The sequence below is a fragment of the Coffea eugenioides genome, chromosome 1 (assembly GCF_003713205.1).
Source record: "Coffea eugenioides isolate CCC68of chromosome 1, Ceug_1.0, whole genome shotgun sequence".
In the NCBI taxonomy this organism is placed as follows: Eukaryota; Viridiplantae; Streptophyta; class Magnoliopsida; order Gentianales; family Rubiaceae; genus Coffea; species Coffea eugenioides.
The window spans coordinates 37,633,609-37,657,141 of NC_040035.1; the positions used below are offsets into that span (position 1 = coordinate 37,633,609).

General features: G+C 34.7%; 2 protein-coding genes across 3 annotated transcripts; one reads left to right on the top strand and one right to left on the bottom strand.

Annotated features, from left to right (window-relative positions):
* The first annotated feature begins 837 nt into the window (after nucleotides 1–837).
* On the top strand, nucleotides 838–3,201 carry LOC113771876 (protein NRT1/ PTR FAMILY 4.5-like). Its single transcript, XM_027316427.1, has 6 exons — nucleotides 838–951; nucleotides 1,049–1,127; nucleotides 1,224–1,441; nucleotides 1,527–1,949; nucleotides 2,066–2,172; nucleotides 2,319–3,201. The coding sequence occupies exons 1-6, from the start codon at nucleotides 838–840 to the stop codon at nucleotides 3,199–3,201; spliced, it is 1,824 nt and encodes a 607-aa protein (XP_027172228.1).
* Nucleotides 3,202–3,932: 731 nt separating this feature from the next.
* Nucleotides 3,933–12,519, bottom strand: LOC113782482 (probable ubiquitin-like-specific protease 2A). Of its 2 annotated transcripts, XM_027328375.1 has the most exons (9): nucleotides 12,176–12,519; nucleotides 7,395–7,455; nucleotides 6,272–6,454; nucleotides 5,263–5,668; nucleotides 5,009–5,176; nucleotides 4,791–4,922; nucleotides 4,611–4,692; nucleotides 4,401–4,514; nucleotides 3,933–4,314 (listed from the first exon to the last, which is right to left on the bottom strand). In XM_027328375.1, exons 2-9 carry the CDS (start codon nucleotides 7,444–7,446, stop codon nucleotides 4,222–4,224), a joined length of 1,230 nt encoding a protein of 409 aa, XP_027184176.1. In that variant the 5' UTR covers nucleotides 7,447–7,455; nucleotides 12,176–12,519; the 3' UTR covers nucleotides 3,933–4,221. The 2 variants fall into 2 exon arrangements, with proteins under 2 accessions (XP_027184176.1, XP_027184181.1); XM_027328380.1 differs by lacking the exon at nucleotides 12,176–12,519 and having other exon boundaries at nucleotides 6,272–6,332; nucleotides 7,395–7,460.
* Nucleotides 12,520–23,533: the final 11,014 nt, after the last annotated feature.

Consider the following 23,533-nt stretch of genomic DNA (forward strand, 5'->3'; position numbering starts at 1 on the left):
TTAGAGAATAAATTCTACCTCCCCAATAAAATCATAATAAAAAATTTCTAATCCAATGAAAGAAATTCTTATGTAATTATTGACATTTTATAAAAGCTTTTTTACAAAAACAAAATATGAGAAATTTCACATCTTTAGTTCTTCTTTCTATTTCAACTATCAATTTCATTATTTATTTCTTTACCACTGTGAGTCTATTCATTTGCTTTTACTTTGACACATAATCTATTCCCTCTATTGATTTTGTAATTTCAATTTGCTAATATCAACAAAACTAAAAATAATGAAAATAGGTTTTATTAATTAGAAAAGAGAGGAGCGAAAATAGACAAGAAACAAAAAAATAATTTTTTTTTAGGTTTTGAAAATTTATTGCCTTAAATTTAAAATTTTCTACCAAGTGGAGGATATTATAGGTATTTTACTATATCAACGGAGGTAAGTGTAATTTCTTAAATCTGAGGGGAGCCAAGTGAAATTGTCAGAGACCTCAAGGGAGATTTCTAAAATTATCCCTTTCAGAAACCTTAGTATTTGATTGGAAGTAATTAGTTGAAAATGTCAACATTTGTTTGAGATGTATCAATTTGCATCAAAAGGAATCAAAAGAAGTCTTAGTATTTTATTAGTAACGTTGGGGTTAAATGTTTAGCAAAGGATACTCGTATAAAACATTTTACCTCCACATGGAATCAAGGAAATGATAATTTATTTTGTCTAGAGTTGATTCAACTAAGTTAGAGCATAAATCCAAGGTTGCAGGAAAGGGACAGAAAGTCAAAAGGGACTTAAACATTAGAATGATTCTCCACGACTAAGTTTCTGCAAATCTAATCCATGGTGCAATATATATATAGGCAGCTGAAAAGGCTGTTTTTTCATCGTCATCAGGCATTTGAATTCATCAATCTTCCTTGGTCTTTGGCTCTTGAAAGATGGTATGGTTTATCTGTGCTAAGAATTGAATGAGTACTTTACTCCAACGCTAACTTAGTATGATATGCATCACTCGTTAACAGTATTTAACATCAGTTGCTTACTACTGCAGGATGCAGAGAATGTTCAATCCTTAGTGAGTTCAATGACAAAGAAGAAAGGTGGATTCAGGGCTTGCATATTTGTACTAGGTGAGTGTGCATGATCAGAACATATGACCTATTGATGGCTCTCACTGGTTAACATGAAGATTAATTGTTTCCTTTTCCTTTCTTGTTTTCTGCTAGCTTTGATAACTCTCGAGAACATTGGATTTGTGGCGAATATGTCATCATTGGTTCTTTACTTTCACTTTGTGATGCAATTTGGTCTATCCGCTTCTGCAAACACCCTCACCAATTTCCTGGGGTCAACTTTCTTGCTCACAATCTTTGGCGGTTTTATATCAGACACTTACTTGAACAGACTTTACACATGCTTATCATTTGGCATCTTGGAAGTTTTGGTAAAGAACAATAACATGAATTCTAACTCTAAATAGCACATTTTTATCTATCTTTCCTCCTCAATAATTGGTGTTTTCCCTACAGGGATTGCTTTTACTTTTTGTCCAAGCAGATTCAAATAAGTTGCAGCCTGATCCCTGCGACAAATCAAGTTGTGTAAGAGGTGGTAAAACTATCATGTTCTATTGCACCATCTTCCTTTTGGCAGTAGGTGCTGGTGGAGTTAAAGGATCAGTTGCTGCACTTGGTGCTGATCAATTTGATCAAAAGGATGAAAAGGAAGCAAAGGCACTTGCAAGCTATTTCAACTCCTATCAATTCAGTGTAACCATAGGATCAATTATAGGTGTTACTATTGTGGTTTGGGTAGCTATGAACAAAGGTTGGCACTGGGGATTTTTGATATCTCTAATTACTACTTCTATTGGTATGGTGGTTCTAGCACTTGGAAAGCCTTTCTATCGCCTTCCATCCCAAAGCACCAGCCCCCTGGTCAAGATATCTCAGGTTTTTCTCTTCCTTAATTTGTTTCATTTAACTACTTGAAAGTTCCCTTCTTCCCAAAAAAATAATAAATACAATAATTTTACATGTTCGTAACCATTATCAACATGTTTTTCCAGGTTATAGTTGCTGCAATACGTAACAGAAATGTACCGCTACCAGAAAATCCCAGTGAGTTATACGAGACTGATGACAAAGATGCAATTTCACATACTAGCCAATTCAGGTAGCTCGACAATTAAAGTATCCTAATGCACCAAATTTAAGAATGAAACATGTCAAAAGAGCAAGTAAAAATGAAAGTTTATCCCCAATCCAAGAGGAGTGTATAAATCAGAACATTTTTGACCTCAAATACTTGTAATGATACAGGCTGTTAGACAAAGCAGCTAGTGTTCGAGGAGGGAGGGCTGCTAGTGTTCGAGAAGAGAGAGCTCCAGATCCATGGAAAGTATGCACAGTAACACAAGTAGAAGAAGTCAAAATACTCATCAGGATGCTCCCAATTATTCTGAGTACAGTTATAATGAACACGTGCATGGCACAGATGCAGACATATTCAGTACTTCAAGGATATTTCATGAATACCCATTTGGGATCTTTCAAAGTTCCTTCAGCTTCAATACCAGTGATTCCCCTAATTTTCATGTCTCTTCTTCTGCCAGTCTACGAGTTTTACTTCGTCCCACTCGCTCGAAAAATCACTGGTCACCCAACAGGTATCACTCAGCTTCAGCGTGTAGGCATCGGTCTTGTACTTGCCATCATCTCAATGGCCATTGCAGGAATGGTTGAGATCAAAAGAAGACATAAAGCAATAAAGGACCCATTGCATCCTATAAGTCTTTTCTGGCTGTCTTTCCAATATGGAGTCTTTGGCGTTGCTGACATGTTCACAGTGATCGGACTAATGGAGTTCTTCTACAGGGAGGCTCCCAAATGGATGAGATCTCTTTCCACTTCATTTGCACTCTTATCACTCTCATTGGGATACTTTTTAAGTACTGCCTTTGTCAATCTTGTGAATATTGTAACCAAGAAGGTGACTCCAAGCAAACAAGGATGGTTAGAGGCACCAGATTTGAACCACAATAAGTTGGAGCTTTTTTACTGGTTTTTAGCCATCCTAAGCTTACTCAACTTTGCTAACTATCTCTTTTGGGCTTCATGGTACAAGTATAAATCAACTGCACAAGATGCTGGAACTCATGGCAGGGTTGGGAGAGGAACATCCGCTGTAGCAGCTGAAGATTGAATTCCATGTATTTGTTTGTAGTACATCAAATGATCAAACTAGGGTCGAAAATCCGGATTTGGTACCCCTTTTACCTTTCTTTTGGATTAATTGTGAAAAAAAATTTGTGCATAATAGCTTGCTTTGCTATCTAAGTTGTTGGAAATATGAGGACATGCAGTCGTAATTTTGTTTTGTGATGGTTGCTTAAAAGACATAGGAATTGTTAGTGGCTGTAAGAAGGATAGAACTTTTACAGATGGGGCTTTTACTGATGTGAAACATTTACCAGAAAGTATGATAGATCAAATTCAAGTGTTTGGTTTGGTTTGGTTTGGTTTGGTTGGATCAGAGTTCTGGGTTTTGTTTTTAAAGCTATTTTAACTCGAGGTGTAACATGAAGAAAATTTGTTAGCCCATCAATCTCCTCAAATCAAAAGTCTACACAATTTACGTGACAAAACAGAGAGTTGCAGTAAAATAACTGTCAAATAGCCCCTCTCACTCAGGGCCAAAGGAAAAAAAAAACATGCACAAGCAGTAATTCGAATAGACGGGGTGGTTGGAGAAATGCAACATGACCGCACAAGTCTTATAAAAGCAAAGAGAAGAAATCTGAAATGAGTACAAGAAAACTTATCAATGGTTGATTAAGTACAAAGAAAATTTGTCAATAGTTGATTAATTACAAAGAAATGAGTACAAGAAATCTGAAAACTTGTACAAAGAAATCTGAAATGAGTACAAGAAAACTTATCAACAGTTGATTAAGTACAAAGAAAACTTGACAATACAGGTTTATTAAGTACAAGAAAAACAAAAAACCTATTTTCTGTTTAAAAGAAAGAACCCAAGCGAAAACTGAAATGAGTTTCCAGAATGTAACAATCAAGTTTGCCGCTCATAACATGTACCCCCGAAGAGGCCCTTTGTTGATTATCACTAATCACAACCATTGCTTTTTCTGCTTACACTGCTACTTCTTCAAGAGTCCTGGATGCAACCTATATTACAGACTGCTACACAATAAACCTGTACAATCTATTCATCTGAGCTAGTAGTGTCGACCCGAACTGATTCGAGTGTTCTACAGAAGCCATCGAGCTCTTCAAGAGTGAACCAGTCTTCTGTCATCTATATAATGTATGAGAGAAAATACCAATTGTTATACAGGTTAAAAGATATTTTTTTCTTCAAAAAGATAAACGAATTTGACTCACAAAGTAAGGGTAGCCCTCGTCAATGCCAAACTTCTCAGGAGCATTCTTTATGAACAAATAAATATAGTAAAGGACAAAATACCCGCATTTTTTATCATCTATCTGCTGAGGAATCTGGGAATAAAAAGAAAAAAACATAATCATTGCGTCTTTTTCAGTATAAGAATCCAACTAAAAATTGAAATAAGCTGATGATTAATTGTAACTCACACTAGGAACCAAAAGAGGAATTTTACGAATCAATTCTTTGGTTTCTGGCCTCTTCTCATTTTTATATATGTCCATAACAAACCTATGAAGGAGAAAAACAACAGAGCATTATGAGATAAAATAAGACACCGCCTACTTTTTGAGACCAATAATAAAACAGGTAATTGGTTGATCAAATACTTTCTAATTAAAGGTTCAAGCCTCTTAGGATCTGCCATGTGCAGCGAATCCAACAATATCATGCAGGGAGTGCTGCTTTCTGATTTCAGGCTTTCACCGAAATGGCAGAAGATCAGGAGATTCCAATGAGACCTGACAAGTACAATCTCGATGAACAAGATACTCCGAAAGAAAAGATGTTAACTAACTAAACCAGTTGCATAATATAAGAGACCTACCACAGAACAATGGGAACGAGAACATATATTTTTGAAAATATATCTTCCCTCTCTATCCATTTTAACACCTTTTCCTTCCATTTACTTTCTGCGTATGTGTTAAACCACAAGCAATCCATGTATGCAATTGAGTTTCGCTTCTCTGCAGAAACCTCACTCCATATGTGGCTGCATAATGCAATGCTTTTAACACAAGTAAGGTTTTGAAATAGGATCATAGTACAACTTTAAAAACATCAAACTAGAAAACTTACTCAATGTAGCGATAAAACTGCCTGGAGCTTAAAACTCCTTCCGATGTGATTGAAGTGCTGAAATTCAGGGGTCTCCTTGGTTGCCGTCGAACTCTTTTTCTTGGAATAGTAACTTCAGAACCACTTCTATTGACCATTCTTCTGCTTCTCCTGCTTCTAGTTCGAAGAGGATAGGCATTGAAGTCATCCTCAATAAAAGACTCTCCAACTATTTTAATTTCTTCTTCAGCACTTGAATGATCAGACTCTACTGGTCCCTGAAGTTTCCCACAAACTTGGAGTGGGGGGCTAACATCAGAATCAGCTGTATCAATTAAAGCTTTGCTTTTTCTATTTCTCGTTGAATAGTGACATGACTTGATTTGGTTCTTTCTTGGGTGTCTGGAGGTCACACCTTCTTCATGATCTCCACCATTGACAAAACACACGAATTACTGTGGTTTGTTTCTCATGCATCCAAGATAATTTGCAATTGACTTGTTATGCCAACTACTGTTATCAATTATCAGCAGATCATACTTTAATATCAACACTTTACAAAAAGGTAACCAAGTAAACTTTACAAAAGGAAATTGTGATTGAGGGAGGCTATCATATGAATTCACTCCTTCAATTCCATTAAGATGATTTTAAATGAGCTTGAAATCATATGGTCTCATGGCATTGAAATAATAGAACTAGATAGTTAATTTATTTTATATTTGTTTCTTTCCTATTTTTATACACAAATCATTATGATCAAGTGATTCTTTGTTCATTACAGAAATGTCTCTGTCATCTTTAAATCTTTTACCTCTACATCTTCTTACTCGGATTTTCTGTTTAGATTTCAGAAAATATCTCAGAATGCAGTCAACATGGTATCTGTAAGACCAACAAGGTGAACCAAAAAGAGACTTGTAATCCCTTGTCATAGAAGAATAGAAGAACTAGATCTTTTTAGTTGGAATATTAACAATTAACAATTAACAAAATCAAAATTCTAAGCATGGCAGAGTGAAAAATATACCAGTATCAACAACATCTGTTATTTCCTTGGGTTCACCTCTGCTTTCTGACATCTGGCCAGGCTGAAAATGTTGACATATGAGGTTAGTTTTAGCATAAATTTCCTGCATGCTTTTAAACTTATTTGGGCGAGGATACTGAGCAGCTTGCTGATGCAACTCTGTATTGTCATATTCAACAGGACCTAATGTAGAACAATAAACTTACCAATCAGAAATGCTGAACATAATTTCAATTCTGAAAGTAACAACAAAAGATCTTTTCTTTTTCTTTTTTTTTTTTGAATCTAACAACAAAAGATCTTATCCTTAAAGAATTTGAGATAGTAGCACTAGATGCATCATAATTAAGCTCCTGTGCAGAACACTGTCACATACAATAGAAGCTCATAGTATCCGCAGGTAATGTATTGGGATTTTGGCTGCACGAGCAACTTATAGTCCCTTTCAAGTTCATGCATATACCACCCATTCACATAAGTATATTGATATCTTATATCTTAAATCTTTGGCATGCTAAAACATCCAATGAATTTTTTGACATGGTCATACTTTTCTGTACAATAGCATACAGATTTGGGATTATAGGGTTTATAATGGTTCTATATCTGTACAACAGTATATAGATCATACTTTAATATCAACACTTTACAAAAAGGTAACCAAGTAAACTTTACAAAAGGAAAGTGTGATTGAGGGAGGCTATCATATGAATTCACTCCTTCAATTCCATTAAGATGATTTTAAATGAGCTTGAAATCATATGGTCTCACGGCAGTGAAATAATAGAAATAGATAGTTAATTTATTTTGTATTTGTTTCTTTCCTATTTTCTATACACAAATCATTGTGATCAAATGATTCTTCGTTCATTACAGAAATGTCTCTATCATCTTTAAATCTTTTTACCTCTACTTCTTCTTACTCGGAATTTCTGTTTAGATTTCAGAGAATATCTCAGAATGCAGTCAATATGGTATCTGTAAGACCAACAAGTTGAACCAAAAAGAGACTCGTAATCCCTTGTCATAGAAGAATAGAAGAACTAGATCTTTTTAGTTGGAATATTAACAATTAACAATTAACAAAATCAAAATTCTAAGTATGGCAGAGTGAAAAATATACCAGCATCAACAACATCTATTCTTTCCTTGGGTTCACCTCTGCTTTCTGACATCTGGCCAGGCTGAAAATGTTGACATATGGGGTTAGTTTTAGCATAAACATCCTGCATGCTTTTTAGCTTATTTGCATGAGGATACTGAGCAGCTTGCTGATGCGACTCTGTATTGTCATATTCAACAGGACATACAGTAGAACAACAAACATACCTATTAGAAATGCTGAACATAATTTCAATTCTAAAAGTAACAACAAAAGATCTTTTCTTTCTTTTTTTTTTTTTTTTGAATCTAACAACAAAGATCTTATCCTTAAAGAATTCGAGGCAGTAGCACTAGATGCGTCATAATTAAGCTCCTGTGCAGAACACTGTCACGTATAATAGAAGCTCATAGTGTCCGCAGGTAATGCATTGGGATTTTGACTACACCAGCAACTTATAGTCCCTTTCAAGTTCATGCTAATACCACCTATTCACATAAGTATATTGATATTTTATATCTTAAATCTTTGACACGCTAATACATCCAATGATTTTTTTGACATGCTCATACTTTTCTGTACAATAGTATACAAATTTGGGATTATAGGGTTTATAATGGCTCTATGGTTCTAGATTTGTCCAAACTCATCTGTTTGGAGGACTCAAAAGGAAGGGCAGTAGTTCACATGGGCGAATATCTGTGTGCACGTGTCAGAGAGAGCAAGACAGAAAGATAAACCTGAATGTCTGATACCTTGTTTTGAGTTCAAACGACTGATGGATTTCAGAGAGCAATTGGAAAGTGGAGGAATAGCAGCAACTGCTGGTTGAAATGAGAAAGTAGATGGATAGATTGGCATTACAAGCTTAAAATGAATAAAAGGGTTTTCTCATTTCAGGGATAAGGATCTACCACAGACGAAATCCAATAGTTGTAACCATAAGCCATGATGCAAAAAAAAAAAAGAAAAAAAACTTCTTGTGCCCCATTTTTCACGATGAAGTGGTTTATTTACAAAAAGATGTGTTTTTTCATTTAAAAATATGTGCAAAAAAAGCCTAAAATGGGACTTTAAGACTGCAACAATTTGGACCCAAAATTTAGTCTAAAAAGGGTTTTTAAGAAACTAGAAGTCACCACTTAGTATAGAGTTTAGGTGTACCAAGTCACCCAAAAATTTTTTTAATAAAATAAAAAATAAAATAAAATCCTTTTCAACAATTTCAGGCCTTAAAAAACAAGAGAAAAAGAGTTTGAGAATCACGGTTGAAGAAAAGGAAGGCAAAGGTTCAATTGGTTCAAATATGAGGCACCCTTTCAATTTAGTCTAAATTAGTTGCGAGATTTAGTCAAAATTTTTCTAATCTAACCCTTAAATTTATCACGTTTGGATGTTTCTTATATAGATGCAAACCTAAATTTAAAGAAGATATCAAAAGGAGTAAAATGTCCATTTAAGGTTTAATTGGTACCAATCGCATTAATTGTGAAATCCAAAATAATTCCTTTAAGGGGTCACAAATATGCAAAAATAGGACTCAAAAGAAATAAGATTTATAATGTATATATAGAATTATACACGACCAAAAGATTGGGATGCAATATAACGAGTACGAAAGACAAAAACTCGTAACATAATTTTCTTAAAAAAAGGTTAATGGGATATTAAGTTAAAGAGCTATAATCACCCATTTTCCATATTCGAAAAGTGACCCTCTAATCTAAGCAAACAGATGAACTAGCTTATTTCTTCTAATTTTCTAAATGAAATATGAATCTAAATGATATGGTTCACACATATAGAGGGTTAGGAAATAATATAAGAGGAAATATCATGCAAATGAGAAAAATAGCCTAAAATAGAAAAAATGCATGAAAATGCAATGAATGACCCATAAGGGCTGAATCTAACGTGTAGACAGTCTAAGGTCTAGTGTTGGACTAACCCCATTTTAGAAATTCTCATTAGCATTGGACTAGTAGGGAAGTGGAGGGAGAAACCACAACTAACGTTGGGACTATTGTGATGACATCATGCATTCATAATACATAATAAAACAAATAAAACATAAATTAAAACAACTAAACATATAAGAGCACATAGCATATACTCCCTCCGTCCCGAAAAGTTTGTCACTTTTCGGGACTCCAACTTATTATCAACAGTGCTCAATTTTTGAAAAATTCATCCGTGTTTTCCATGTTACCCTTCGTTTAAACACAAAAGCTGCAGAATGGATGGTCAAAATGTGATAGTGGGGTCCATATGTTTATTGATTGGCATGTGGCTTATTCTAATTTGAAGTAGAGTGTGAAGCCACGGACAGCAATCATTTCACGTTGGTTGGTGCGTGCAAAACCATCAACTAAACTGGAAAAGTTGCAAGTCTTGACGGAAGACTGTTTGGCCATAATAACACCTGCTTTTTAGTCAGGTGAGACAGGGGTAAGTATGGAAATTATTGATAAAGTTTACAACCATTTTTGGTAAGTGACAAATATTTTGGGACAAACCCAAATAGAAAGCATGACACTTTCAATGGGACGGAGGGAGTAACACATAAGCATAATAGTTAGATGCAAAAATCCTAAAAAAAAGTCAAAAAAACATATAAGCACATAAGTCACATAAACACACAAGACCTATCTATTATAGTGGGGACCTAACTACAATCTAAAATGAAAAAAAAAATATAATAAAATAAATCTATCTATCCTATCTATTACATTTGTCTATCTAATTACAATTTTTGTAAAAATAAATAAAAATATTACTTATCTATTACATTTTGAGGCATTTAAGTACCTCCCAAATAATTACAAAATTAACCAAACAAACATTAAAAATTTGAATAAGCATTTTAATTAAATAAATAATAAAAAACATGTAAAAACATATAAATATACAGGAGCATGTAGGAGTAGATAAGAATAGATAATCAAAATTTAAAGGGTAATAAAGGTATCTCCCTTTTGAAATGGTGACTAAATGAGGTAAAATCGCCCTATCTATAGTCAAAATTAACAAAAAGAGCATGGTACCAATTTACTTAAAAATAATAATAATAAGTACTAGATTCACATTATTATGTTAAAAATGTAAATAAACTCAAAACACTCAACATTTACAATTAAATGCATGCAAAAGAAGCACAATTAACAACTAAAGGACTGGAACAATTATAATTTAAAAATAAAAAACTATTAGGGACTAAATTGTAAAAATTAGAAAATTTTTGGGGTCAAAATATTTTTTCAAAATATTATGGGTCGAAATTAAACAAAGATAAAGTTTAGGGGCCAAAATGTAATTAAATTAGGGGCCTAAATGAATGAAATTTAAAATTTTTTAGACCACAGTAAAATTACTCAAAAGATTTGAGGACTTGTTACAAAATTCGGTTTCTGATTTGGACTCAATATAAACAATACTCCCTCCATTCCATTAAAAATATCATACTTTTCATTTTGGGAGGTTTCAAAACAATTGTCATGTTAGAAAAGTCAAATCACAATTGGTTATTGTGATGTTTGGAGAATCCAACTTTTTAAGAATTGTTATGTTAGGGGAATCTAACTTTTTAATAATAGTTGTTTAATTGTGATGTTTGTGCTTCTCTTTTCAATTTTATCCCCTCAAATTCAAATTTTAAATTTGAATGTATAATTAAAAAGAAGAGTTATATTGGAAAAAGAGTTTAAATGTTGCTTTGACTTTTCTAACATGACAAAATGAATGGAACATCCCAAAATGAAAAGTATAATCAAATGAATGGGACTGATGGAGTAACTCTTATTTCTAATCATAAGCATGTTACCATTCAAATTTAAATTTTGAATTTATAGGACAAATATTGAAAAGAGAAGTACAAATATCACAATCAAATCACTGTTCTTAAAAAATTAAATTCCCCAAATATGACTAAATAAATGGAACCGAAGAAGTATAATTTTAGGCCAAAATCTAGAAACAAAATTGAGCCATCATCTTAGCACTTGGGCGGGATTACTCTAGACCAAGACAAAAAATACAGGCTAATTCATGAAAAAACCAAGCAAGTTCAAACAATAATGGAAACTTAAATAGAATGGAAACTTTGGGCTTAGCTCCAAAAGTCCAGCCACAAGCGCAACAAAAAACAAACACAAACTCACCAGAAAAAAAAAAAAACCAGCCCAACTTTTTTTTTCCTTCCTTTTTCTTTCTTCTCTCTCTCTCTCTCTCTCTTTTCTTCTTCTTCTTCTTCTCCGGTGGACTAAAGTTCGGGTAGCCGACATCCATGGCAGACGCCGGCGACCGGCGACGGTCTCTTCGATTACAAAAACTCATCAAAATATATCTCTCCACTCGATTTTTCGCGTGGAGTCCGTTTCCGAGTTTGATTTTTCAAAAAAAATGCACGAAAGGGGGTCAAAATGGCAAAATGCAGGCACGGTTTTATTTTTAAACATCACTAAAATCTTCACCAAAATTCATAAAATTCATACCAAAACACTCCTTGTGATTTCTACAATATAACTATGACCTTAAATGGACAAAAAACAACCCAATTTAATTCAATTTTTCATTTAGGCATTTTTCAAACATTTGGAATGCAAGATTTTGGTTCACTCAGTTCATGAAACTCGGACAGATTTGAACTCCCAAATTTTACCAACAACCAGTATACCTATTACCACAAAGAAAAAGAAAGGAAAAATATTAACCGTCTACTCCTGTTCACAGAGCCCTCAATATTTAACTTTTAATCACAGAAAGCAAGTGGCCACATTTACATAAGGGAAAAATGAAAAGAGTACCTTAACTGGCTTAATAGCCTTTGAATTCTAGTGTGCAAATTTATTGAAGAAGCCCGTGACCATACTCCGACAATGGCGACTTCAACAGCAGTAACAAATCTTCCTTGTTCTTCTGCCCTTTTTTTTTTTTTTTTTTTTTTGAGAGACAGAGAGCAAGAGAGCTGAGATAGGGAGTTGTATGTGTGTACGATTGTTGTGTGCTATTAAGAGAAAGACGAAGAGATTTTTGGGGGAGTTGAGGAGAATGTGTGTAGTGTGTGAGAAATTGAGAAAGAGAGGAGAGGCCGAAAGTTGAGTGAGAATTTCTTTTTTAGTGTCTGTGAGTTGAGGGGAGAAGTGGAGAGAACCGAGAGAATGGAGTGAGTTTTGTCAGTCTTGTGTGTTTTATCTTGAAAGAAAAAGAGAGAGTGCAGAGAGTGAGTTGTGAGAGTTTTGGTTGGCCAAAAATGGTGAATTTTGTAGCAAAATGAAAAAGAAAGATGAATGGGGAATTGAGTGTAAAAATAGTAGATTTGGTGAAACAAAAATGATTAGGATGATTTTTTATTTCTTTTTTTCTTTTTTCCTTTGATTTTTTTTCCCATCCCTGACCCTAGAAACATCTATGCCAATCACCACACCCAATGAAGTGCAAATCCACAATAAACTGTAAACCGTATTATCTTGAACCATAGTTTTGTGCTTCCAGGGTGATCCTTTTAACATCCATGCAAGGACAAAAAGTAGTGATTATCTTTTGCTACTTGTGACATTGGAGTGAACCTTGCTTGCACCAATAAGAGAAAAATAAAAGGGAAACGAGAAGAAAGTTGGGTTTCATCAAGTTCTATTGCTTGATCAGCTACTAATTATTCAAAGGGGTTGGGAAACTATATTGGTTCCATCACTGATTTTTGGCATGGACATGATTTTGGCCTCACTTTTTATCCCCTGAAATATTTTTAACTTGTCAGTATATTTATCATGATTTGATTTGATCCAGTTCTGAATGTAGGCATATAATATAAATACATTGAGTGATATACAGAGGACTATAATTAGGGATCTTGCTGATTTGGACCTTGTGAAGCTTCAGCAGGTAAACTTTAGTTGCACTTATTGGGTGTTTCAAATGCTTGTCTTCTAGAATTTTTGCTCCACCTGCAGTTCTTAATTGTGTTTTGGCTCTTCATCAGGGAAGAAAGGAGAGTTGGTTTATCCCCACAAAGTTGGCTACAAATCTATCTATCACAGCTTATCAGATACATCATCCAGGAAACAGGTAATTCCAGCCTATCTGCAGGATTCTAGAACTTTGTTTGTTTACCATGCTGTCCAGCCGATACTCCCAATTATCTGTGTTCTTAAAAAAAAAATTGTGCTTATCATTGATTGGACTGGACATTTCAAAGGAACTTCCTCTGAACGTGGATTTGGTTGTACATTTCTTCAGCTAACTTAATATATGTCATAGCTTCTCAGTTGACTTCGATGAAATAGCAGACAGATTTTTTGACTGATTATTATTCAATTTTACTCCTATCAGGGATATGTTGTTGTAGAGACAAATTTCAGGATGTATGCATATTCATCTTCCAAATTGCACTGTGAAATCTTACGTCTATTCTCAAGGTGTGAAGTTACAGTGCTTGCTTAAGTTTCTTGAAATCATATCATTGAGGAAGAAAAGATAAAAGATATACTCAATATTCTTGATGAAAATAGAGTTTTTTTTTTCAAACAGTTTTATGTGTATAGTTTATGTCTTCTCATGAGAAATGCTTTTGTAAGTGATCAAACTATTCACAAGGATATTTTGTAGAGCAGTGTAGATAATTATGTTATGTTGTACCAAGTTGAAACAAGTCTGTTGAGACCGGCTATATCTAGAAACGTACTCCCACAAGTTTGAGCTACATTGAAGTTTAGATCTTGACCAAATGCAGAGGTTGGAGTACAGTTTTTGGCCTTCATTCGTGGTTGCTCTGCTTACTATGTATGCAAAAATGACCGAAACTACATATAACCCTTAAATTTCCTAGCTTGCTAGCCATCTGAAGAGTCTTTTATAACCCTTAATATATGATCTCATGATCGGTCTCTAAATGTTTAGCGAGGGATGTAGCTTGCATAGGATTTAGTTAATTCTGTAGCTAGACAGTTAATTATGTAATATGTCCCCTTTTTTAATTATTTTTTTTTAAGATTAGATGGTCAATTTACTAATTGACTATAACGTCATGCAGCATTATCTTTTATCTCCGAAAATCATTCTACTTTTTTGCAATGTTTTGAAAATTGAATCGGACCAGCCAGTTCGATCGGTTGAACTGCGAACCGGCCATGATACCGGTCTGGTTCTATACTAAAGTTGATCTTGTCAAAAAACTGATCAAGACATGTGATTTCCAATTTTTCAATTTTTCCCTCAATATTTTTTAAGTTTTGCAAAATGTAGCTACCAAAGATTGAACTACCTTTGCGATAGAAAGCCAACATAGTAACTATTGCATCATCACATCCTAGTAGTCTCTTTTGATAATACATTTATATAAAACAAGCATCCACCCTATAAAATCTCATCCATGACTCTTTTTTTATAATCTTCAACTCTCTCTCTCTCCTCTTTTCTTTTGTCATCCCCTTTTTAATCAAACCTCTTTAGTTTTAGTTTATTGATGTTTTCTTCCATCTTTTAATTTTGTTTTTGTCTATTAAATTGAATTTTTTTAAAAAAAATAATTATTTTTTATAACCCTAAAGATTAATTATTAAATACCACAACCACTCACTTTCATCTCATTTTTTGTTTCTTATCAAGTTTTCATCTCTATTTTCGATTCTTCTGACTTCCTTCAAACTCCAAACTTCTTTTTTTTTTAAGTTGCAATCTCTAAATCCCATAGATGTGAATTAAATTTAAAGTCACAATGTCTAATTCCCATAGACATGAATTTTGTATAATTTTGAAATATTGTGGTAGATATAATTGAGATTGAGATGAATTTTATTTGTTTCAACTTATATTTTAAAAATTTTATTTTTGAAAATCCAAGTTCTTCGAAAGTATTAAACTTTTCATCATATAAAGTTTTAAATTAGTCCATTGCATGTCTTATTTTGTGCATATATATATTTATATAAATTATTTTTAAAAAAAAATCATTAAACCAGGGTTGAACCGGTCCGATCGGTTGAACCTTGACTCGAACACCTCACCGGTTCAATTAACGGTCCAAGTTTTAAAACTAGTTTTTTGTTGCGGTATTGCTGATTATTTCTTTTCTTCAACAGAATGCACATCCTCGAGTTGCAAAAAGAACAGCTCAGCTTCTGTGCCTGAGAATGCCACTGATCAGGTTCTTCTATCTTTGTGGCATTTCAGTCTGATATGTTTTACATCCATACTTGTTGCTTCTTTTTTTGACGTTTCATGCTTCCTGGTTCCATTGAATGTAAATCCCATAGATAAGGTTGTGGGAATCAGATTTGAATCGGGTAGAGAGGATACCTGCACATTTCTTTGAAGAGTTCCCCTCTACCTCTAGGGTAAGCGTCAAGCTTATTCTCACAACCAAGGTTCTTTCTTGTTGGTCTTGGATTTGGCATTATTGTGACTTTGTGTGTTTGTCTACCAGGAAGTGTTTGAGGCTGCATGCGATCATGCAAGAGAATGTGGTGGTTTCCTCTGGGAAAATTCTAAAAAAAATGTGACTTGTAGTGAAAGCAGAAAGTTTTTCCTACATGAAGGAGTTTCTTCGCGGAAAGAAGCAATAGTCTTTTGGCACTTACCTTGAACTCTGTAATGTAGTTTGCTGGCAAAAAGGTCTTATTAGCTTCAGTGTATGAAAAATCCAATTGAAAAAATCTTAATCAACATTTTATCTAACAGGGCAATGTAATTGTGTTCTTTAAGAAAGGAAACATTTTGAATATCTACTAATTATTTTGTTAATTTTGGATCTTATCTACTTTTTATCCTTGTTTTCATGTATTGTCTTAAATAAGACAATCTTTTTTTCCCTTCCTTTTCTTATGATTTGGATTAAGCGATTATGGTTTCCATGGTAATGTTTTTCACACTCACATGATTATGGGCAATTTCTAGTTCTTTCATTTTCAAATTAATTTGCTCCCTAATTCGTTACAAAAGCAAATGTTCTTATAAGTGGTCTTTTATTTGGTCCACTACTGAAATATTCATATGTGGCTGTGTTATTTTTCAGCTCATACGGTTTCTAATTTGTCACATTTGTTATGCAAATCAAGGTATAGTTATCGAAGACTTGAAATATTTCTGGTTTGCCTTTTGGTCCCCTTTTCCCCTTTATTTTTCATGAGTGCAAGCTTTTCTGTCTCAACCTCTTTTTTACACAAATACCCTGATGAATTTGTTTCACTTTAATCAAATCCTAGAGGCAAAAATTCTGTAATGCGCATTAGTCACGATGAATTGAGTAATTAACCTAAAACATGACATGAAGGAGTATGAAATGGTGGAAGCTATGTTTTCATACTCGGACCGGGTATCGACTTGGTCGGGCTCATGAGTCAATGGGTTCGATTGGGTTCATTTGAGATTGAACTGGATGACGTCATAAATAAAATTATTTAAAATTAAAATATTGTATGTAAAAAACCTAAGAGCATGCTAATATTAATAAAGGTATATTCATATATATTTGATGTTTCAAATATATTTAACAAGAAAATACAAAGAAATTAGAATGATCAAGTAGCAATTTATATTATTCAATGAACATTAACAAGTGTAGAATTAAAATTATGGATTTGATTGAAAAATAACACCAAACTTTAGGATAACATTTATAAAGTATGAAATATTTGAGGTATATTAATAATTTTTAACAACCTAGGGGTCAAAACATAATATTGAAAATGCTTTGACCTTTTAAAAAAAAACTTTGAAACAAAACCTGTTCTTCCGGTTCTTTTTGTTTTTTGGGTCAAACCCGATCAAATCCGATTTTTTATCTGATTTGACTGAGTTTCTATCTATTCGGTTTTTTAGGATAACTCGGATCGGACACTTGGCTGGTTCCCAGTTTGATCAGTCAAACCGATCGGTCCGGTCCGAGTTTAAAAATTGACAGGTGTCGAGCCTGTACAATAATAAATATTTGTTCAAATAAAGTATAAAATTTGTATACAGTGGTAAGTAGAGTCGAATCCACAGAGATTGGGGATAATTCGTTTCTTCTAGAATTCAGAGTATGGGGGATTTTATGAAAATATAAAAACAACTAATTAACCAACTAATGAAATAACTAATGAAAATAAATAGGAATTAATCAACAGCAGATACGACTCTAGTCAAAGGTGCAACTTTTCAGACACGATTCATTCGACTAAACATCGATGCAATGATAATTCAATTACTCATTAATAGATTGGTTATAGTTGCCATAGACGCGATAAACAACCAACCTTTCCTTACTTTTTCGATAGTCAAGGTACGACTGTTGACTATTTCCCTAACTAAAAAATAATCTTAGGTACGACCGTAGGATTCAATTCCTCAATTGCATTAAGAATTAGAAAAGTGTGAGAACCCGTAAATTTTCGTAATTTCTAGGGTTTTATTTTATTTAATCGCACGTTTTTTTGTAATTTCTTTATTAGAAAATTTTCTAACTCGTTTTATGAGTAAATAGGGTTTTAAAAGTATTTTTCTAGTATAAGTTAATTCATGAGCTTTTAAGAGTAAATATCGGATGTGGGACCCACTAGTGCGGTAAGTTCGATAAAATTCGGTCGATTAGGTTAAGTTTAGTATTCAGGGATTAATTTACTAGGTGTTAAGAGATGATTAGGGGTTACCCAAATGGATGAGAGTTGGAGAGACAAAAGGATAGAGTAGCATTAATGAGAGTGACAAGTGTCACTTTGTTATTTGGTTGGATTTTGACCTTTGGACCAACTTTACCAATAAATCAAAATTGACCAAAATTTCTCCATTTTATTTCTTCCTTTGGCCGAACCTTGAAGAGGAAACATCAAGCAAAACCTTTCATCTTGCATCTTCAATTTCTTGCCCAATCTTGAGTTCCAACCATTAGCATCTTAAATTACTCCATAAAACTTCTTGCTAGAAAGGATTAAGAAGGTTTGGTGGAGTTGTTTTGGAAAGGGAAGCACTAAACTACCAACTTTTTTGGGGTTTTAAGGTATTTTACCAAGAACATCCTCTTTACTTCAATTAATTGCTTATTAGTGGTTTTTATTTGTTTTAGATGTTGTTTTGGGGAAGATTAGCACTTGAAGCAAAAAATTTCCAGATTAGGGTTTCCATTTTCCCCCTTCTGCCCGGTACTGTTTCCCCTAGTTAGAGGCCGAATTAACCTTAGCTCAAAACATGAAAGTTGTAGATAATGTTGTTTTATATTGCCTGCAAAATTTCACCTCAATCGGAGCAACGTAGCTTGTGAAAAGAGCGAAATACCCCTGCTGCCCTGTTTATGTCCGAACCTGCTAATCCGCTTCTGTAATTGGTTAGTTTGACCAGGAATACTACTGATTTGGTTGTCAGTGTCTTCTTAAGACTTATAGTCTTGTATCTTAGCTTTCAAATGGCTTTGGAATCACTTGAATTGGAGTTGTATATGCTGAGATATGACTGAATGAATCCGAACTGCCACAGTAAACTTCGAATTGGAAAATTTGACTTAGATACATTGCAAACTGGACTGAGTGGCCTTCTTCAACATTGTAACCCTTTCTCTTAGCTTCGAAACAGTGTAAATTACACCTCAATCCGACGAGGATAGCTTCAGTTGTGTTAATTCCGCTAAGCAACAGCAAATCTGCCATTTGTTTTCCAACCCAAACTTCGTTTCCGCATATGTCCTAGTTTGATTTTTCACTTATACGTTCCATATGATTTTACTCTAGTGATATGTGAATTTGGTTTATGACTCGTATTCGAGCCTTATGGTGGTTCTAATTAAAGGTGTTTGATAGCTTGTGATTTGTGGGTGTTGAGGTTTGGTTGGAAAGTAAAGAAAGACAAGGGAAATGCTGTCAAAATTTTCGCGGAGCTTCTGCACAGTCTAGGGAAATTTGCTATATCTTGATGTAGGAATGTCGGAATTGAGTTCCGTTTACTGCGTTTTAAACTAGATTCATAGGGCTATAAACTGTATAAATTTTGGACCCTGTTTATGTCTGTACCATTTATAGTGATTTTTCAAAGTTGACTGAAATATTGTACCTGTTCTGTCTTTCACTGGATAAAGCAGCAATTTGAAGCTTGAATTTGACTGACTTGCGTTCTGAATCTTATGAGGATGTTTTCTGGAAAGTTATAGCCCTTTGAATGTATTTTCCAACGGTATAACTTTTACTAATTTTGGACTTACAAAACTTGAGATATGATTTTTCATATAGGGTTGCGCGAAACTAGAAAATCCTATTTTCCTAGTATTGATCTTACTTTCATTATCTACTTCAAATTTGGAATTGGTCAGTCATTGTAGGTAGGGCTTTGAGGTTGTTCATGCTTTTAAGACTAATTGTTACCTTTTCACTCCGATGTCACCTCTTTGTTTTGCATTAATGGTTCTTTTGACTAGGCATATGGCTCGTAACCGAGTCTCACTTGCAAATTACATACTAGGTCTTGGAGTAGAGTCTTAAGTGTTTGCCTTGATTGTTCTAGGAGGTGCCGACGATTAAAGCCACACTTGGGAAGAAAACTTTTGAAGTTATCCTTATTTGAACTGGTGAGTGCACCACTCCCTTGAGTTATTGCTAAACTGGTTTTCTGTACTTGCAACTTGCTATTTGAATATCTTTCCTGACTGTTTATCTTGTATGAGACGAGAGTGTACTTTATCACACTCGTTCTCTTGCCTGTACTGAACAAACTGGAATCTATTACTTGTACTTGTTATGTACTTGAACTTGTTACTTGCACTTGTTATGAGATCGTTTGAAAGTGTGTCCAACGATCGTCCTGTTAAACTTGAGCTCAACCTCATGGGGAGTTAATTAAATCGAGCCAGTAAGGGCTTGGTCGAGATAATTGACGATCCATGAGTACCTGTTCCTGGGGAATCTTTGGGTATTGAGACTCTTGATTCCGGTATACTCGAGTATTACCATTCCTGTTCCTGTTTGGCGTTCGGGTCCGGTAAGGGGTATGTTTGGTGAACGGGGTTTTGGCGTTAAAGTGGTATTCTACTGGACTGATTTCTTTATTGAACGTTGACGGAGGGTCAACGAGGCTGGATCAAGTATAGCAACGGCGATTTGGCTCCTGAGAGCCACCTGTATCCTTTACATTGTGATGTTCATTCATTTCTCGTATTTGATGTGAATATGTGCCTCCAAAGTGCTTTCTCATGAATTCTACTGATTCTACTGTTTATACTGTTGGTACCTCATTGAGCTTTTAGCTCACCCCGTTTCGTTATCCTTGTTTTCCTTACAGGAAATCACCTTTTGAAAACTATGATGTTTTGAAGCATGAGTTGAGCTAGTTTTAGTATTCTTTTGTATAGCTCCTCGATGGTTGGAAAACCTTAAATGTATTTTAACCAAACAATTCCCTTTTGAATTGTAAATTTGCAACCATGTGTATATAAAAGTGTTTAACCATGTTCCTAAGTTGATTGGGTTTGGAAATGTTCATTTCTAGGGTTATCTAAAGTTGTTGTGCTTGGTTGGGTTTCGGACAGTGAATGTTATCTTCTCGAAGTTCTTTTGAGCGGTTTGTAGGGTTTACGCTCGTTCCGGATCCGTAATCCCGACGAGAACTGGGCAGACGGTCCGCCGAACCCTTTGGTTCGCCTTAGGGGGAGGTGGGGCTGTCACAGGAAAAGTCACATGCTACGAGAATTTGTTTAAATTAGATCATACGTTTCCCTAACATGGGACCAATCATGCTAGTCGCCACTGGTATTAACCAATCAAATAATTACGGATTTAATCAGTTAATTTGGCAGTAGACTATTAGGTTAATTCGAATATCGGGCCCTTGACATTCAAATAACAAAACAATCATAAACAATTAAATCAGGAAACGTACAAATACTAATAAATAAAAGAAATAAATAAAATAATTAGATCTCACAGATGTTCGGAATCGAGTTCTCAAATTGACCTTCGACTAAAAAAACTTAGCCACGCCTCATGAGAAAATCTCCACGTAATTTAATTGAGATCCAGGCCATCAAAGGAACCAAGAAAGAATAAAACTAAACTATGCTAAAAGCTGTCCCCAGCCTTTCTTACGATTGTCCCTTTTAAAGCCAAAAGAAAACATGACACAATGCTATCTATCTAGTGATCCCCACTGAATTGAGAGTCCAAGGGCCATAGAATTGGAGCTCTGCCAAAGTCCTTGTTTTTAGTTTCCTCTTACCCGTAAGACTCCTAGTACAAGTCCACCCTTTTCAGCATAAAGATAGGAAATCCCTTTTTGTAGCATCCTGTGGAGCTCGGCTTGTATTTCCTTTTAGAACTTCCCATGTGTGGAGTGTTTATCTCAATAAAGTCTCCTTTTTAGCACTTGTTTGCTCCACTTCCTGTAATTAGGGCCAAATACCAAATATAAGTATATTTCAACGATTAAAACAATATTTGGCAAGAATAAAGAGGGAAATTAACCATAAAATTAACAACAAATTATGCCCTATCAATTCCCCCCACACCTGAACCATGCTTGCCCTCAAGCATGAGAACAGTAATTGAACACCAAAATTTGACAATGACTGTTGCTCCAACTACTGTATGGCCAAGATATCCAGAAAAACATATATCAAGCTTCACAAGTTAAGATCCAAGAAAAATCACCCCGATTAGCTTCCCAACCACCAACTCCTCCAATTTAAAGCAAACAAATCTAAGAAAAAGGAATGGTTGCTCACATTTATCAGCAAATTGTCCAACTATTAACCAAAATCTCGACATTAAGATCACAAACCGGCAAGCTGATTTATTCGCATACTAACATAATCTTTACTTTACTTTTTTTTTTCTTTTTGTTGTTCTTGTTTTTTTTTTTTTTCGAGTAACAAAAGACTTAGTCTATAGCCCTTAGAGCCTTTTGACGCGAACTCCAACATTTGCCAGATGGAGGAGCCCGGTTACTCAGTTCTAATTGCTACGGGACCACGCACTCATAGCAACTACTACCTTTTGACGCGAAAATCAACACTTTAGGTGAAGATCCCCGGTTACTCAGTAGTAACTACTAGCGGAGTACAGTCAACTCTTATTTACAACCATATAGCACGATATCTAAAAGCAACACAAGAATAACAGCAGCCAGCCTCAAATTTCTAGACATGGAGAACTAAAATTAATAGCTGGACCAATTCACATGAAAAATGCCAACAATCATTCCCTATGCCTAGAAAAATTAACCAAAAATTGGAAAAGTTAAGCAATTATTGATATTCACCAAAGAGATGTTCCTGAACTCAACCACATCAACTTGATACCTTTTTATTAATAAAACTTGGCAATAGCAGAATTAGAGGTAACAATCCAGCATCAAAACTTGGTAGTTATAGAAGAGCTGACCACTAGAAAAAAGAAAAGAAAATAAACGAAAAATGAACAAAAACAAACTAAAAAAAATAAAGAAAAATGAAAAACTCTAGAAACTAAAAACAAAATTACTAGCACCACAATGATTCCCCCCCACACCTAATTCACACATTGCCCTCAATGTGATAATGTAAAAGTAGAAGGAAGGAGAGGGGCAACGGTACTTCCCTGAAATCATCAAAACAGGGGCAGTTCAGGTGAAAATTGTGGATCAAGACCTGCATAGTGACGTCAATGTGGGTCATCCGAGTCTCTAGTCTCTCAACTCGCATCTGGAGCCGGTGCCATTCGTGGCTTCACCATGAACTCTAAATATCACTCTAAGCAACAAGAGACTACAATTGCCAACAAATAATGGAAGCCGAAAATTCAAAGCAATAACAATTTTTAAAGCCATCCCAATGAGCAAAATGCACAATTCAATCTCCCACAGATTAAACCAGACCCCAACACTTATAGCAAATGCAATCAATAAGTACTTATGGACCCCATGTAGTCAAATTCAGAATTAATGCAGTCCAAAAGTGCAACAACTGCTCCAAAGATGTAGGACTTGAATTTAAGAGGTAGAGTACCCCAAGTAGGTCAATTAGGCACCATCGATCAGCAATAAGCAAAGGAAGGGACACAGTAGCCTTCCAATTCAACAAACAGACGCAGAAAGTACCCCACCATACCAGAGCACAGCTCCCAACAATGCATCAAAACAGCAGGTCGAACAAACTAGGAGCTGTGCTAGTGTCTTAATAAATCAACAACTCTCAGCAAATAGACACAATTCTACCCAAAATCGCAACAACTACC

Bases quoted from the DNA above. Each gene is read 5' to 3' on its own strand.
- LOC113782482 (XM_027328375.1), bottom strand. From the start codon at position 7,446: ATGTCAGAAAGCAGAGGTGAACCCAAGGAAAGAATAGATGTTGTTGAT. The intron at 5,177-5,262 runs GTAAGTTTTCTA...TGCATTATGCAG, and splicing joins CAGTTTTATCGCTACATTGA to CCACATATGGAGTGAGGTTT. The intron at 4,923-5,008 runs GTAGGTCTCTTA...TGTACTTGTCAG, and splicing joins CTCGTTCCCATTGTTCTGTG to GTCTCATTGGAATCTCCTGA.
- LOC113771876 (XM_027316427.1), top strand. From the start codon at position 838: ATGGTGCAATATATATATAGGCAGCTGAAAAGGCTGTTTTTTCATCGT. The intron at 952-1,048 runs GTGCTAAGAATT...TTACTACTGCAG, and splicing joins AAAGATGGTATGGTTTATCT to GATGCAGAGAATGTTCAATC. The intron at 1,128-1,223 runs GTGAGTGTGCAT...GTTTTCTGCTAG, and splicing joins GGCTTGCATATTTGTACTAG to CTTTGATAACTCTCGAGAAC.